Source organism: Scyliorhinus torazame, chromosome 13 (genome assembly GCF_047496885.1).
Source record: "Scyliorhinus torazame isolate Kashiwa2021f chromosome 13, sScyTor2.1, whole genome shotgun sequence".
NCBI lineage: Eukaryota > Metazoa > Chordata > Chondrichthyes > Carcharhiniformes > Scyliorhinidae > Scyliorhinus > Scyliorhinus torazame.
Window position 1 is genome coordinate 58,020,171 of NC_092719.1, and position 12,157 is coordinate 58,032,327.

At 53.0% G+C, this 12,157-nt stretch overlaps 1 protein-coding gene across 50 annotated transcripts in view; it reads left to right on the plus strand.

The window, feature by feature from the left end:
* Window positions 1-12,157, plus strand: part of LOC140388045 (mucin-5AC-like) — a 206,081-nt gene that overhangs the window by 31,287 nt on the left and 162,637 nt on the right. For all 50 annotated transcript variants that reach the window (XM_072471585.1, XM_072471595.1, XM_072471594.1 and 47 more), the window contains exons 7-14: window positions 1,131-1,329; window positions 1,448-1,573; window positions 7,311-7,431; window positions 7,531-7,669; window positions 7,804-7,896; window positions 7,992-8,064; window positions 8,153-8,290; window positions 10,635-10,790. In XM_072471585.1, the coding sequence (XP_072327686.1) occupies window positions 1,131-1,329; window positions 1,448-1,573; window positions 7,311-7,431; window positions 7,531-7,669; window positions 7,804-7,896; window positions 7,992-8,064; window positions 8,153-8,290; window positions 10,635-10,790 (1,045 nt within the window). The remainder of the gene's footprint in view (window positions 1-1,130; window positions 1,330-1,447; window positions 1,574-7,310; window positions 7,432-7,530; window positions 7,670-7,803; window positions 7,897-7,991; window positions 8,065-8,152; window positions 8,291-10,634; window positions 10,791-12,157) is intronic.

The window sequence follows — 12,157 nt, forward strand, 5'->3', positions numbered from 1 at the left end:
ACTCATGAGGCGGAGTGGAATAGAAAGAATTGCAGAGAGGGCTAAGGGAAGAAGGGTAACTGATATCCTGTGGCCACATGTTTGAGTTGGCAGCTCTGGCCAAATTCATACTTGTGCAAGCAAAAATCATGAAAATATTTAAATATGCAGTAAAAGATGAAGGCTCCAAAATTCCATGGTCGGCGATCTTGGAATTTGTTTTGCGATGAAGACCAACATGGTCCTCTAAACACTTTTATAATTTTCAGCGTACTGGTGGTGGGGGTGGGGGGGGGCTCATTTCCAGAAGGCTGGCAAATGGAACTTGGGGCACATCTTTGGCATTATGGAAGTTGGCCAATTCTTCCCTCCATCCCAGAAATGCTCCATTTGGTCCCCAATGGCATTGGAAACAAAGCCATTTTCCTGCTCTGGAGTTTACTGCTGGGGGCCACATGCAGAGGATGGTGCACCTCAGCTCACTTGAGATAAGGGTAGCTCTGTAATGCATGGTCACCAGTGAGGATGGGGAACAATGTTTCTATCCTTTCATGTACCTTCGAAGGGATGGCTAGAATATTCACCTATTATACAGAAATCAGGAAACTCTTAGTCAAGACAGAGACCTTACTTAACTGAGCAGCTGCTATTTACCTGAGGTTTCTGCTGGCATCCTGCTGAAGCTATGGGGGATACAGGTAAAACCTCTGTGGAGTTTTTGGATAGGTTCTGTCAAAATAAGCTTATAATTTGGTTGGGTTTCATATTGCAGGATGCCTAACACCTGTTTTAGGCGGGTTTCATTCTATTCTAGACGTTGGCATTTTCCAGTTTGGCTGTTGTGCAATTCTGGGGTGTGAAAAGGCACAGGAAAGCTTGAGTCAAAAATTAGTCCCCATTTCCTTTATGTTGCACCTAAAAACTGGGTGAAATGAAAGGGAAGCTCTCCTCCAAACCCCAACCCACCCCTGTGCATCCCTGTGCAGGCAAGGGTTTGGGGAAAATAGTGGCAATCAGAATTCCTGTCTGGAGCTGTTGATTGTATAATATCGGTGAAAATGATTTCACCTCATCACATTTTGAAGAGACATTTCCGGAGTTTAGAAACGAATGACACTCTAACCTCTCTTGTTATGAATTTTTATTCTCAGCAATGTGAAGCAATTTCACGTCTGTTCCTGTCATGCTTTGACAACCGTCTGATTGGGCAATACTGGAAGATGTGTCAGACAGATGTTTGCAGCTGTAAAGGATCGGGCTGTAAATGTGCTTCATTCGCGGAAATTGCACGGCGATGTAATAAAGATACGTTTTTCACGTGGAAAGACTGGAGGGCTCAGACAAATTGCAGTAAGTAGTTCTCTTCCTATGAATACAAATCCAACATGATTTCCTGTGTTTATATTTTGTAATCGTGACATTTCAAATGGTCAAAGTGATAAAGAAATGAGGAATATTTCATTCTCAGCTCTGCCTACCTGTCCTGGGAATCAGATATACAAGGAATGTGGCCCAGCCTGTATTCCAACCTGTACAGATCCAAATCCTCAACAACAGAGTGATCATTGTGAGAATACCTGTGTATGTCCAGAAGGTAACTAGATTTGAAAGATACTGGGAAGCCTTGTTGTTTTTGCTTGAATTATTCTTACTAAATTTTGCCCATTAGTTACGATACTGTGAATTAACCTGTGACATCAAAATTTGTTCGGATGGAAGAAATTTTGGGAAGGCAAATTTCAAAGGGAAATGGAGACAATCGATGGGGGTGATGTAGGAAGAAGTTTTTGCAAAAGGAGGATGAAAGGATGCAAATATATGGGGCGGGATTCTGCGGGAATCGGCGGGGCGGGCAACTCCGGCGCGAAGGAGTGGCGTGAACCGTGTGCTGGCATCATCCCAGCGCATGCGCGGGGGGTGTTCATCTCCACGTCGGCCATCGTGGAGGTCCACAGTAGCCGACGTGGAGGAATAGAGTGCCCCCACGGTACAGGCCCGCCTGCGGATCGGTGGGTCCCGATCGCGGGCCAGGCTACCGTGGGGGCACCTCCCGGGGCCAGATCCCCCCGCGCCCCCTTAGGACCCGGGAGGCCACCCGCACAGCCAGGTCCCGCCGGTAAATACCGACCTTAATCTACGCCGGCGGAACGGGCCTAAAAAGGGCGGCCACTCGGCCCGAGAATCGCCGGGGAGCAGCTTTGGCAAAGGGATGAATTGAAAAACAATTTGGCCGATTTGCGCTGAAGATCCAGGGCTGGATTTGCCGAGACATCGCGCCGAAATTACGAAAAGCGATCGTCCGGAGAATCGGCTCCGACGCCAAAATCAGCTTTGACTCTGGTTTCGCTCCGATTCCGAAGTCTCCCGACCCCCTCAACTCGACAGAATCGTGGCACCCGTCGCGCGGCCCAGAGAATCGCCTCAAGTGCCCTGACGATCGATTCTCCGGGGCCTCAGCGATCCAGCAGCCAGGTTGGGCCGAGTTCCCGATGGTGTGGTTCTAACCACCTATAAAAATTCATGAAGCTGGCGGGTTGGCTGATGCGGCTGCGGGAGGACGTAGGCTTTGGAATGGGGGATGCGGGTTCCCGGAACGGACAGCGGCTGTGCTTTCTGCGGGGTGGGGGCTGCCAGGGTCAGGGGAAGGGAGGGGAAGGAGGTAGACAGGCGGGGCAGTCGGTGAGCTCCCGACATGACAGGGCGGTGCCTACGCAAGGAGCGCCATTACGGCGGCCAAATTATTGGCCACCCACCACGGGCACTGGGTGAACGCAGGTTTAATGGCCATATGGGTGGGTGCTGAACCCCTCCCTGGCCATCCCACTCACCTGGCGACAACCACCGGAGGGAACACCCAGGGCTACACTGATGACAGCGCCCAGTGAGGGCAGTGCCATGAAACGGTCACCCTGGCAGCAGGGACAGGTGCCAGGAGCAGGGGCACTGATGGGGCAGGGGTGAAGGGCATGCGTAGCTGAGGCGTGTGGTGCCAACTGGGGCCATCATGTAGCCCATGGCACCTGGTTGTGCACGGGTCCATGCGCCATGTTAACATGTCCCCCTCACGCTCCTGCAGATCATAATGTTTGGGTACCGTCCAGCGATGTCGGCCGCCATGGCGGGGCGGCTGCCCTGCATGCAGCCCTGTGGTGCCCATTGTCCACCAGATGTACCAGGGGCAGGAAGGGGGGGGGGGGGGGTGAGACCGAGGTGCTGCGATGTTCTGGAACCTCCCCTGCAGGAGTCACCAGTACGGGCCCAGCACCTCCTCCTCCCTCGGGGTGCCCGATGGCCCCCGGGCTTCTCCCCGGAATGAGGGTGTGAGCAGACCCAAACCCCGAGGTCCCCCCAACACCTGGTGCTGCCAGTTTGGGTGCCTGCACTGGTATTGACCAGGGTCTGTATGTTTGCGGCTATGGAGCACAGGGAGTGGGCCATCCCTGACTGGGACTGTGCCACCTCCCTCTGGGTCTGTGCCATCTCCCTCTGGGTCTGTGCAACGCCGGCTCGCACCTGGGCAATGGCGCCGATGCTCTCAGCCATGACCTGCTGGGACTGGGCCACGCTGAGGAGCCTGGCACATGGCTGCCTGTTAGTGGGCAGCCCTTTCCAGGGCCATGGCCTCCGCCTGCACAGAATGCCCCAAGCCTTGCAAAACCTGACCCATGTCCCACCGTCGGCCCCATTGCCTCCACCGCGGACGCCACCCGTGTGGTTTCGGCCTGGGTGGCACGCATGACCGGCACCACCCCCTGCTCCAGCACACGGTTTTACTCCACCTGCGTGAGCAGGTGCTGGAAATCAGCCGTCATCCCCTCCTCTGGTCCCTGGGTCCCTGATTGCACCTGAACTACGGGTGGGAATAGATCTTCCAGGAGCCCGGGACTCCTCTGGCCGGTTGCTGGGGCCAGACTACCCTCCGACCGCCCAGCCCCTCGGCTGCTCCTACCCCCACCTGCTGTACCGGAGCAGCTGTGTGGTGCTCACCAGTGTGGGTCCCTGAAGCCTCTCCACTAAATTTCTCAACCGAGGTGATAGTCTCTGAGATGGTGGATGGTGTAGGAGACAGCAAAGACGGAAAGTCTATGTCCTCATCGGATCCGAAGTCCGGGGTCTCCTGTGCAGTGTTGTGCCGTGTCTCTGTCCCCTGGGTCATGGTGCGCTGTGTGTCTGTCCCCTGTGTGTCTGTCCCCTGGGTGACGTGCACTGTGTGTCTGTCCCTGTTTCTCCGTCCCCTGGGTCGTGCTGCGCTGTGTGTCTGTCCCTGTGTCTCCGTCCCTGGGTTGTGGTGCGCTGTGTGTCTGTCCCCGGTGTGTCTGTCCCCTGGGTGATGTGTGCTGTGTCTCCGTCCCCTCGGTCATGTGCACTGTGTGTCTGTCCCTGTGTCTGTGTGATGAATGATATCCGTATACACATGTACCTTTAATGTGTAGGCCCCTTTAAAGCCGGGTTTGGAACCCTGGGGGACTCCACCTCTGGCTCCGCCCCCAGGAAACTGTATATAAGGTTACGTTCAGTAGGCAGCGTGCAGTGAGCACTCTTCTCGGCAGCTGTCTGGTTCTCTGGTAATTAAAGCCTTTGAATTATCAATCTCCTCTCCTGAGTCGTAATTGAGAGTATCTCAGTCTGTCCCTGTGTCTCCGTCCCTGGGTTGTGGTGTGCTGTGTGTCTGTTCCCTGGGTTGTGGTGCGCTGTGGGTCTGTCCCCTGTGTGTCTGTCCCCTGGGTCGTGGTGCGCTGTGTGTCTGTCCACTGGGTTGTGGTGTGCTGTGTTCCTGTCCCCTGTGTTTCTGTCCCCTGGGTCATGGTGTGCTGTGTGTCTGTACCCTGTGTGTCTGTCCCCTGGGTCATGGTGTGCTGTGTGTTTGTCTCCTGGGTCGTGGTGCGCTGTGTGTCTGTACCCTGTGTGTCTGTCCCCTGGGTCATGGTGCGCTATGTGTCGGTCCCCTGGGTCATGGTGCGCTGTGTGTTTGTACCCTGTGTGTCTGTCCTCTGGGTCATGGTGTGCTGTGTGTCTGTCCCCTGGGTCGTGGCCTGCTGTATATCGGTCCCCTGTGTTTCTGTCCCCTGGGTCATGGTGTGCTGTGTGTCTGTCCCCTGGGTCGTGATGCACTGTGTGTCTGTCCCTTGTGTTTCTGTCCCCTGGGTCATGGTGTGCTGTGTGTCTGTACCCTGTGTGTCTGTCCCCTGGGTCTTGGTGTGCTGTGTGTCTGTCCCCTGGGTCGTGGTGCGCTGTGTGTCAGTTCCCTGGATCGTGGTGCGCTGTGTGTCTGTACCCTGTGTGTCTGTACCCTGTGTGTCTGTACCCTGGGTCATGGTGTGCTGTGTGTCTGTTCCCTGGATCGTGGTGTGCTGTGTGTCTGTTCCCTGGATCGTGGTGTGCTGTGTTTCTGTGCACTGGGTCATGGTGTGCTGTGTGTCTCTGTCCCCTGGGTCGTGGTGTCCTGTGTAGTCTCGGGCAGAGGGCTGGTGTTCTGGCTGCTCTTGCCTTCCGTGCATGGGTTCCTGGGGGGCACCGAACCTGGCAATGGCTGGGGGCAGTGTGCCCCGGATGGGCCGGGCCGATTGACGGCTGGTCTTATACGACACAAGACAGCATGCAAGGGTAGACAGGCAGACGGGGTGAGGCGTGTGGTGGTGAGGGCTGTTGGTGTGTGGGGTGAGGGGTGAGGGAGTGAATGGTGGAGGGGTGAGGGGGTGAGATGGGTGTGGGGTGAGGGTGTGAGGGGTGGGCATACATGTGTTGTGAGGAGCTGCAACCAGGCAGACGGGTCTCACTTGGTGGCGCGCCTCCGACCTCCGCGACGGCGACCTCCCTCTCCTCCAGCCCACCGACGATGTTGAGTGCCCTCTGCTCGGGCATGGTGAGGAGATGCAGGTCTTCCGGTCCCCCACCGCTGGTCTTCTCCCGCTTCCGGCGGTTATGCGCGGACTTCTCCTGAGGTGGAGGAGGGAAGGGGGGAGACAAACAAAAACAGCAACAGTGTTAGACGGTCGCGCGCATGCAGCCCAGGGGTTGGGTCTCTGGTGGCATTAGTACACAGGGTACCGGCCATTGCGGCTGGAAAGGGTATGGGTGCAGCCATGTGGGTCTGGGTGGTGGTGGGACCGTCCCCCTGAGGAGGTGGGAAGGAGGGGTCACATGTGTGTGGGGGTAGGGGGTACTCATCCTGGCTGCCCTGAGGTGGTTGTGCCGCTTCTTTCTGTACTGGTCGGCTGTCCGTCCCGACGGCGCTGACGGCATTGGCCACCTCCGCCCACGCACGGCGAACAATGGCGCCTGCTGTCCTGCGGCCCGGGGTATACCTCCAGCCTCCTCTCCTCCACAGCATCCAGGAAGGTCTCTAGCTCCCCATCCCTAAATCGCAGCGCTGCTCCCCACGCCACCATCTTGCCTGCGACGTGTGTGTGTGTGTGTGTGCGTGTGGGAGAATCTTTAACTCGAGCCTTGGAGTCGCGTCAATGATGGAACCGGCGGCCGGCCGGCCAATGGGGTTTCCATTGTGGGGCAGCCCCACACCCTCGGGAAACCCTGGGTGCCGGCAAAACGGAGAATCACATCGGTGGAAAATCCCGCCCCACGGTTTTCACGACGGCGTCAACACTTAGCCCCGTTTTGGGAGAAAACAGAAACCAGCCCCCAATGTCAATGTTTCAAAATCGCCCCTTGACAAATGCTGACAGCAGACACTTACTCACTTACACAGATAGGAAATAATTGGGATGTCAGTGCATCTAAAATATAAGGGAAATGGAGATGGTACCACCACCACCTATAAATGCTGCTCTTAAGCCACACATCATTCTGACTTGGAAGCCGTTCCTCCAGCCATGTGATTCTCAGCAGCGTGCCACTCGCTGATACCGGGATTCTATCTTCCCGCCACTTGTCAATGAGATTTCCCATAGAAGCCACCCCTCACCACCGGGAAAGCCGTGGGCAGGGGTGCGCTGCCAGCGGGAAAAGAGAATCCCAACAGCCGGAGAATTCCGGCCATCATGTTCCTTTATCATCGTGGGGTCAAAATCCTGGAACTCCCTACTTAATAGGATGTAGCTACACAACATGGACTGCGGTGGTTCAAAACAGCAACTTATCACCTTCTTCCCAAGGGCAAAGTGGGGCAGACAATACATTGGTTGTCTTTTTTGTTGAAATGCAAACTGCGAACAGCAATATATACATTTTCTGTCTAACATTTAAAAATATGTATGTTGTCACTGAAATAACGCCAGAATAGGAGTGGTGCAGCGTGTTCTGCTCTTTAAATACAAGGCATTTACTTCCCTTTGTGAATTAATGAACTTGTGTATTAATTCCACTATTTTAAGGCAAAGTTCTTGATAATGTCGGAGGCACTCACAGATGCATCTCCAAAACTGCTTGTCCTTGCGAATACAGTGGAACGATTTATCAGGCTGGAGAGATCAGAAACACTTCGTGTCAGTCATGGTATGGTTTGCCGATCATTTGCCTTCTGCCACCAGGAACTTTCTGTTTTACTTTGTGGAAATGCTGTCATTTTGTTGTTGATTCTTCTTCTCTTCACAGCATTTGCGAAAGAGGGAAATGGTCATGCTCGTATCGCAGCTGTCCCGGGAGATGTACAATTGAAGAAGCAACTTACTTCACAACATTCGACAACACCTATTACACTATGATCGGCGATTGTTCATATTACGCTGTTTTTGTACGTGAGGCGTATTAGTTGTTTCAAATGATGAGCAATATCCCACCTGTTTCAGAATTTAGATATTTGTTAAATTCTGTTTATTTAACCTCTTTCTCCTCCCCACCCCCCACCCCCCCCAACAACTAAAACAGACGGATCACTGGAACATCAAGGTAGAAATCCACCAGTGTCAAGCAGCATTTAAACAGCCATGCCTGCAGCGTGTTACCCTAACTACGAATCAGGTGAGAATTTGTAAAGTCATATTTATTTGCGTACATTAGTTCTGTCAATATGTTCACTAAAATGAAACATGCCCGCGTCTTTTTTTGTTTTGTAGACCAACATTGTGTTCAGCAATGAAGGCAATGTATATTTTGGTGAAAATAAAGTTGCAATTCCTCTGAGAACAGGTAAACAAATGTTCTGCTGTGGGTTTTGAGAGATGACGAAATAAATTGGCTGAACCAAGCTAAATCTGTACCTTTTCTCTTTAAACAGCTGAAATAACAGTGTTTCAGCAGTCCTCGATGTTCACTCAAGTGGCAACAACATTTGGACTGAAAATGCAAGTGCAGATACTTCCGGTCATGCAGCTTTACATCTCGCTGCCTGAGGGTGCAAAAGGAAGCACAAAAGGTATGGCTAAGAAAGAGGTACATTTATGCACAACTGACTCAGCCTACAGCACTGTATTCAAAGACAATTGCCTTAGGTTTGAAATGGCTCCGTTTGGTCAGCATCATGGTACTGTGAGCAGTTTTGGCCTCCTTATTTAAGGAAAGATATTGGCTGTAATTCTCCAGCCAATTCTCCCACCTGCGGTGTGAGGTGTCTTCAATGAGAAATCCGATTGTCAAGCGGCGGTGAGAAGAGAGAATCCCGCACCAGTGATTGGCATGCCATCGAGAAACATGCACCTGGGGGACCGGAGAATCCAGCTCTTTGTTTCATTGGAGGTGGTTCAGAGAAGGTTCACGAGTATAAAAACTCAGGAGGCCTGAGTAGGCGAATGACAGTTTGTTTTAAGCCAAATGAAAAGGACACAACACGGCATGCAGCACAAAGGTCCTAACCCCGCGGGATGACAGATCACGTCGGTCCCAATCCAGGCCGGCTTTAGAATAGTATTGAACCTGGGTCTCTGGCACTGTGAGGCAGCAGTGTTAACCACTGTGCCGCTTTTATGAGGTGATTTCTACAAGTCCCAGCTAATGGGCCTCCACCCATTAGCAGGGAGCTTGTATTGCACAAGGCACATGGGAAGGTCAATCCGGCCGTTATTATATTATATTCTAACTTGGATAATGGAGGGATTGTCTTATGGGCAAAGGTTTATCAGACTGTGACTCTACTCATTGTAATTTAGAAGAATGCAAAGTTATCGTATTAAAACATATAGGATTCTTAAGGGCTCGGCAGGGTAAATACTGAAAGAATGCTTCCCCTCATGGGGAAGTCTCAGACCAGAGGGCGTAGTCTCAGAATAAAGGGGTGCCAATTTAAAACTGAGATGAGGAGGAATTTCTTCTCTCCTGGTTGTGAGTGTTTGGAATTCCTTGCCACAGTGAGGGGGCAGAGCCCTTATGTACATTTAACGTTGAGATAGATAGATTTTTGATCAGTAAGGGAATCAAGGGTTATAAGGAAAGGGCAGGAAGGTGGACGTGAGGAACGTCTGGTCAGCCATTATCCTATTGAATTGCGGAAGAGGCTTGAGGGGATGAATAGCCGACTCCTGTTCCTATTTCTTATTGTCTTGTGGCCTCTGTCAATGCTTTGAATAAAGGCAACACTCTGCTTCACATAAATAATAGGTTGAGAGCAAAGCGCAAGCAGATACCGCAAGGCCATCCCACCCCCACCCCTCATCTCCAGTTTCAACCTCACAAGGTCCATGGTAGTGAAAGGAAGGGTCCCAAGTATTCCAAACAGTCCATTCAAGAGCAAGCCATCAGAATCTAGAAATTTACCCACCATTAGAAAATTAAGATACTCTATAAGCGGTGGGCAGGAAATAAGGTTTCTTAATCAACAGGTGGAAGCATGTGTAAGATATTCCCCTCACCTCCTTTATTTACACCACAAGTCATAATACTCCCATTCAAGAACCTTGCTGTGCCTTTTCTCTCTCTCCACTCTTGCGTCTGTGCTTTTAGCAAATTGGTGAGGTTGCAGTTTTCTGCCCCATTTCTTCTCCCATTTACTTTTCAAATCTGATGTATATTTGGGGATGGGATGGGTCAGAAATCAGATGCAATGTGGAGGTGGTCGGACATCAACAGAGTGTGGAAAGTGTTGGACAAGATGGGGGTTGTCGAGGGGGTCGGACATTGGGGGTGGGTGAGCCGGGTCGTGGGGTTGGTCCAACCAAATAATGGAGATGAGTGCCGGGAGTGTTGGTAATCTGATTGGGGGCTGGCGGGGATCAGGGCACTCCAGCCCTTCACCTAACCCGATTGGGGAATGGAAGTCGAGCCCGCTAGTGGGGAGAGTTTCGGGAATCCCCTGGGGTGTCAGGAGTGTGGTGGGGGGGGGGGGGCAGTCCCGTTTTTTACAATACGTACCCAGATGTTAGAAGAGGTTTCAATCTTCTAACTGTTTCAGAGTTACTGTTGGTGTAACACAACTGGAAACTTCTGAGGTTAACGATTCAAATCACACTGTTGGATGGTTCACAGCGCAGTGCAATTGCCAGAGGAAGTTAAGCACTTCTGGGTAGTTGTGGTCTCGATGCCTACCTGGGAAGTTCTGAGTGGGATCCCCCAGTGTATCTTTGGGGTTTCCCCAAAATCCGAAGCTGGAGAGCCTGGAATTGACCCCCCCCCCCCCCCCCCCCACCCCGTAACTATCAATAATATTACTCCACAAGGCAGCATGTCATCATTTCCTTATCTCCCAATTAAATATATTGTTCAAAGCATTAAGAGATGATGTGAGGTAACTATTCTCTTGTGATGATGTGTATTACTTCTTTCCCCAGGTTTATGCGGCACCTTCAATGATGATGCAGATGATGATTTCCTATCAGCACAGGGCATTGTGGAGAGTACACCCAGCACCTTTGCTAATTCTTGGAAGACTGATGACAGCTGTTCTGAACCAAAAATACCTTCTCCTTGTGTCAGTTCAGAAAATGGTAATGGTCCATTATAATGTTCATCCTGACTAAAAGAGTAATAGATTTATTTTGTATTTTTTTTAACTTAAGCCTGAGAAGTTTTAAATCATTACATGAGATGATGGGATGATTCAGAAAACTGCCCTTTAACTCTGCCATTGGAACTTCAACCTGGTGCAGCAAAACAGCAGGAAAGGACGCGATCTATCAGCTGTGTTGCGCCCCAAAGGCAAAATGGCTGGAAGGTGTTGGGAGATCCCTCTCCTGGGATCTCCCTGGCTCTCCCCACCTCCCGAGATCAAACGTGATCTCACGAGACGTCGCAAGCTGAATCCCGCCTTGTGGGCAGGATCACTATTTCACAAATCTGCTTATTAGAGTGAGTCAGCTAAGTCTCACTCTAATATACATTCCCGTGATCTACCTGAGGCACGGGATCTAACCCCCTCGCCTCAGAGATCTCGGGCAAGCACTGTCCAGTTCTGGGACGTCATTCTCCGACCCCCCGCCGGGTTGGAGAATCGCCGGGGGCTGCCGTGAATCCCGCCCCCACTGGTTGCCGAAGTCTCCGGCACCGGATATTCGGCAGGGGCAGGAATCGGGCCGCGCCAGTTGGCGGGCCCCCCCGCTCGATTCTCCGGCCTGGATGGGCCGAAGTCCTGCCGATAAATTGCCTGTCCCGCCGGCGTGGATTAAACCACCTTTTGAACGGCGGGACAAGGCGGCGTGGGCGGGTTCCAGGGTCCTGGGGGGGGCGCGGGGCGATCTGGCCCCGGGGGGGTGCCCCCACGGTGGCCTGGCCCGTGATCGGGTCCCACCGATCCGCGGGCGGGCCTGTGCCGTGGGGGCACTCTTTCCCTTCCGCCTCCGCCACGGTCTCCACCATGGCGGAGGCGGAAGAGACTCCCTCCACTGCGCATGCGGGAGAAACTGTCAGCGGCCGCTGACGCTCCCGCGCATGCGCCGCCCCGAGATGTCATTTCCGCGCCAGCTGGCGGGGCAACAAAGGCCGTTTCCGCCAGCTGGCGGGGCGGAAATTCCTCCGGTGTTGGCCTAGCCCCTCAATGTTGGGGCTCGGCCCCCAAAGATGCGCGATGCCCGTCTGATTGGCGCCGTTTTGGGCGCCAGTCGGCGGACATCGCGCCGTTTCGGGAGAATTTCGCCCCTGGTCTCCACAAACGGGGACCAGATGGAATGGCACTTGTGGGGGTCTCTCTGGGGATCGGAGGCCCTCAGGTATTTGACCTTTGGCCATGGTGGCAGCCTGACACTGCTGTTTCCACCCGGGATTCCTGGCACTGCCAGGGTTCCCATGTGGCACTGCCAGGTGGCAAGGGTCGTGACAGGTTGGCAGTGCCAAAGGGCCAGGCTAGTTTTCTTTCCAC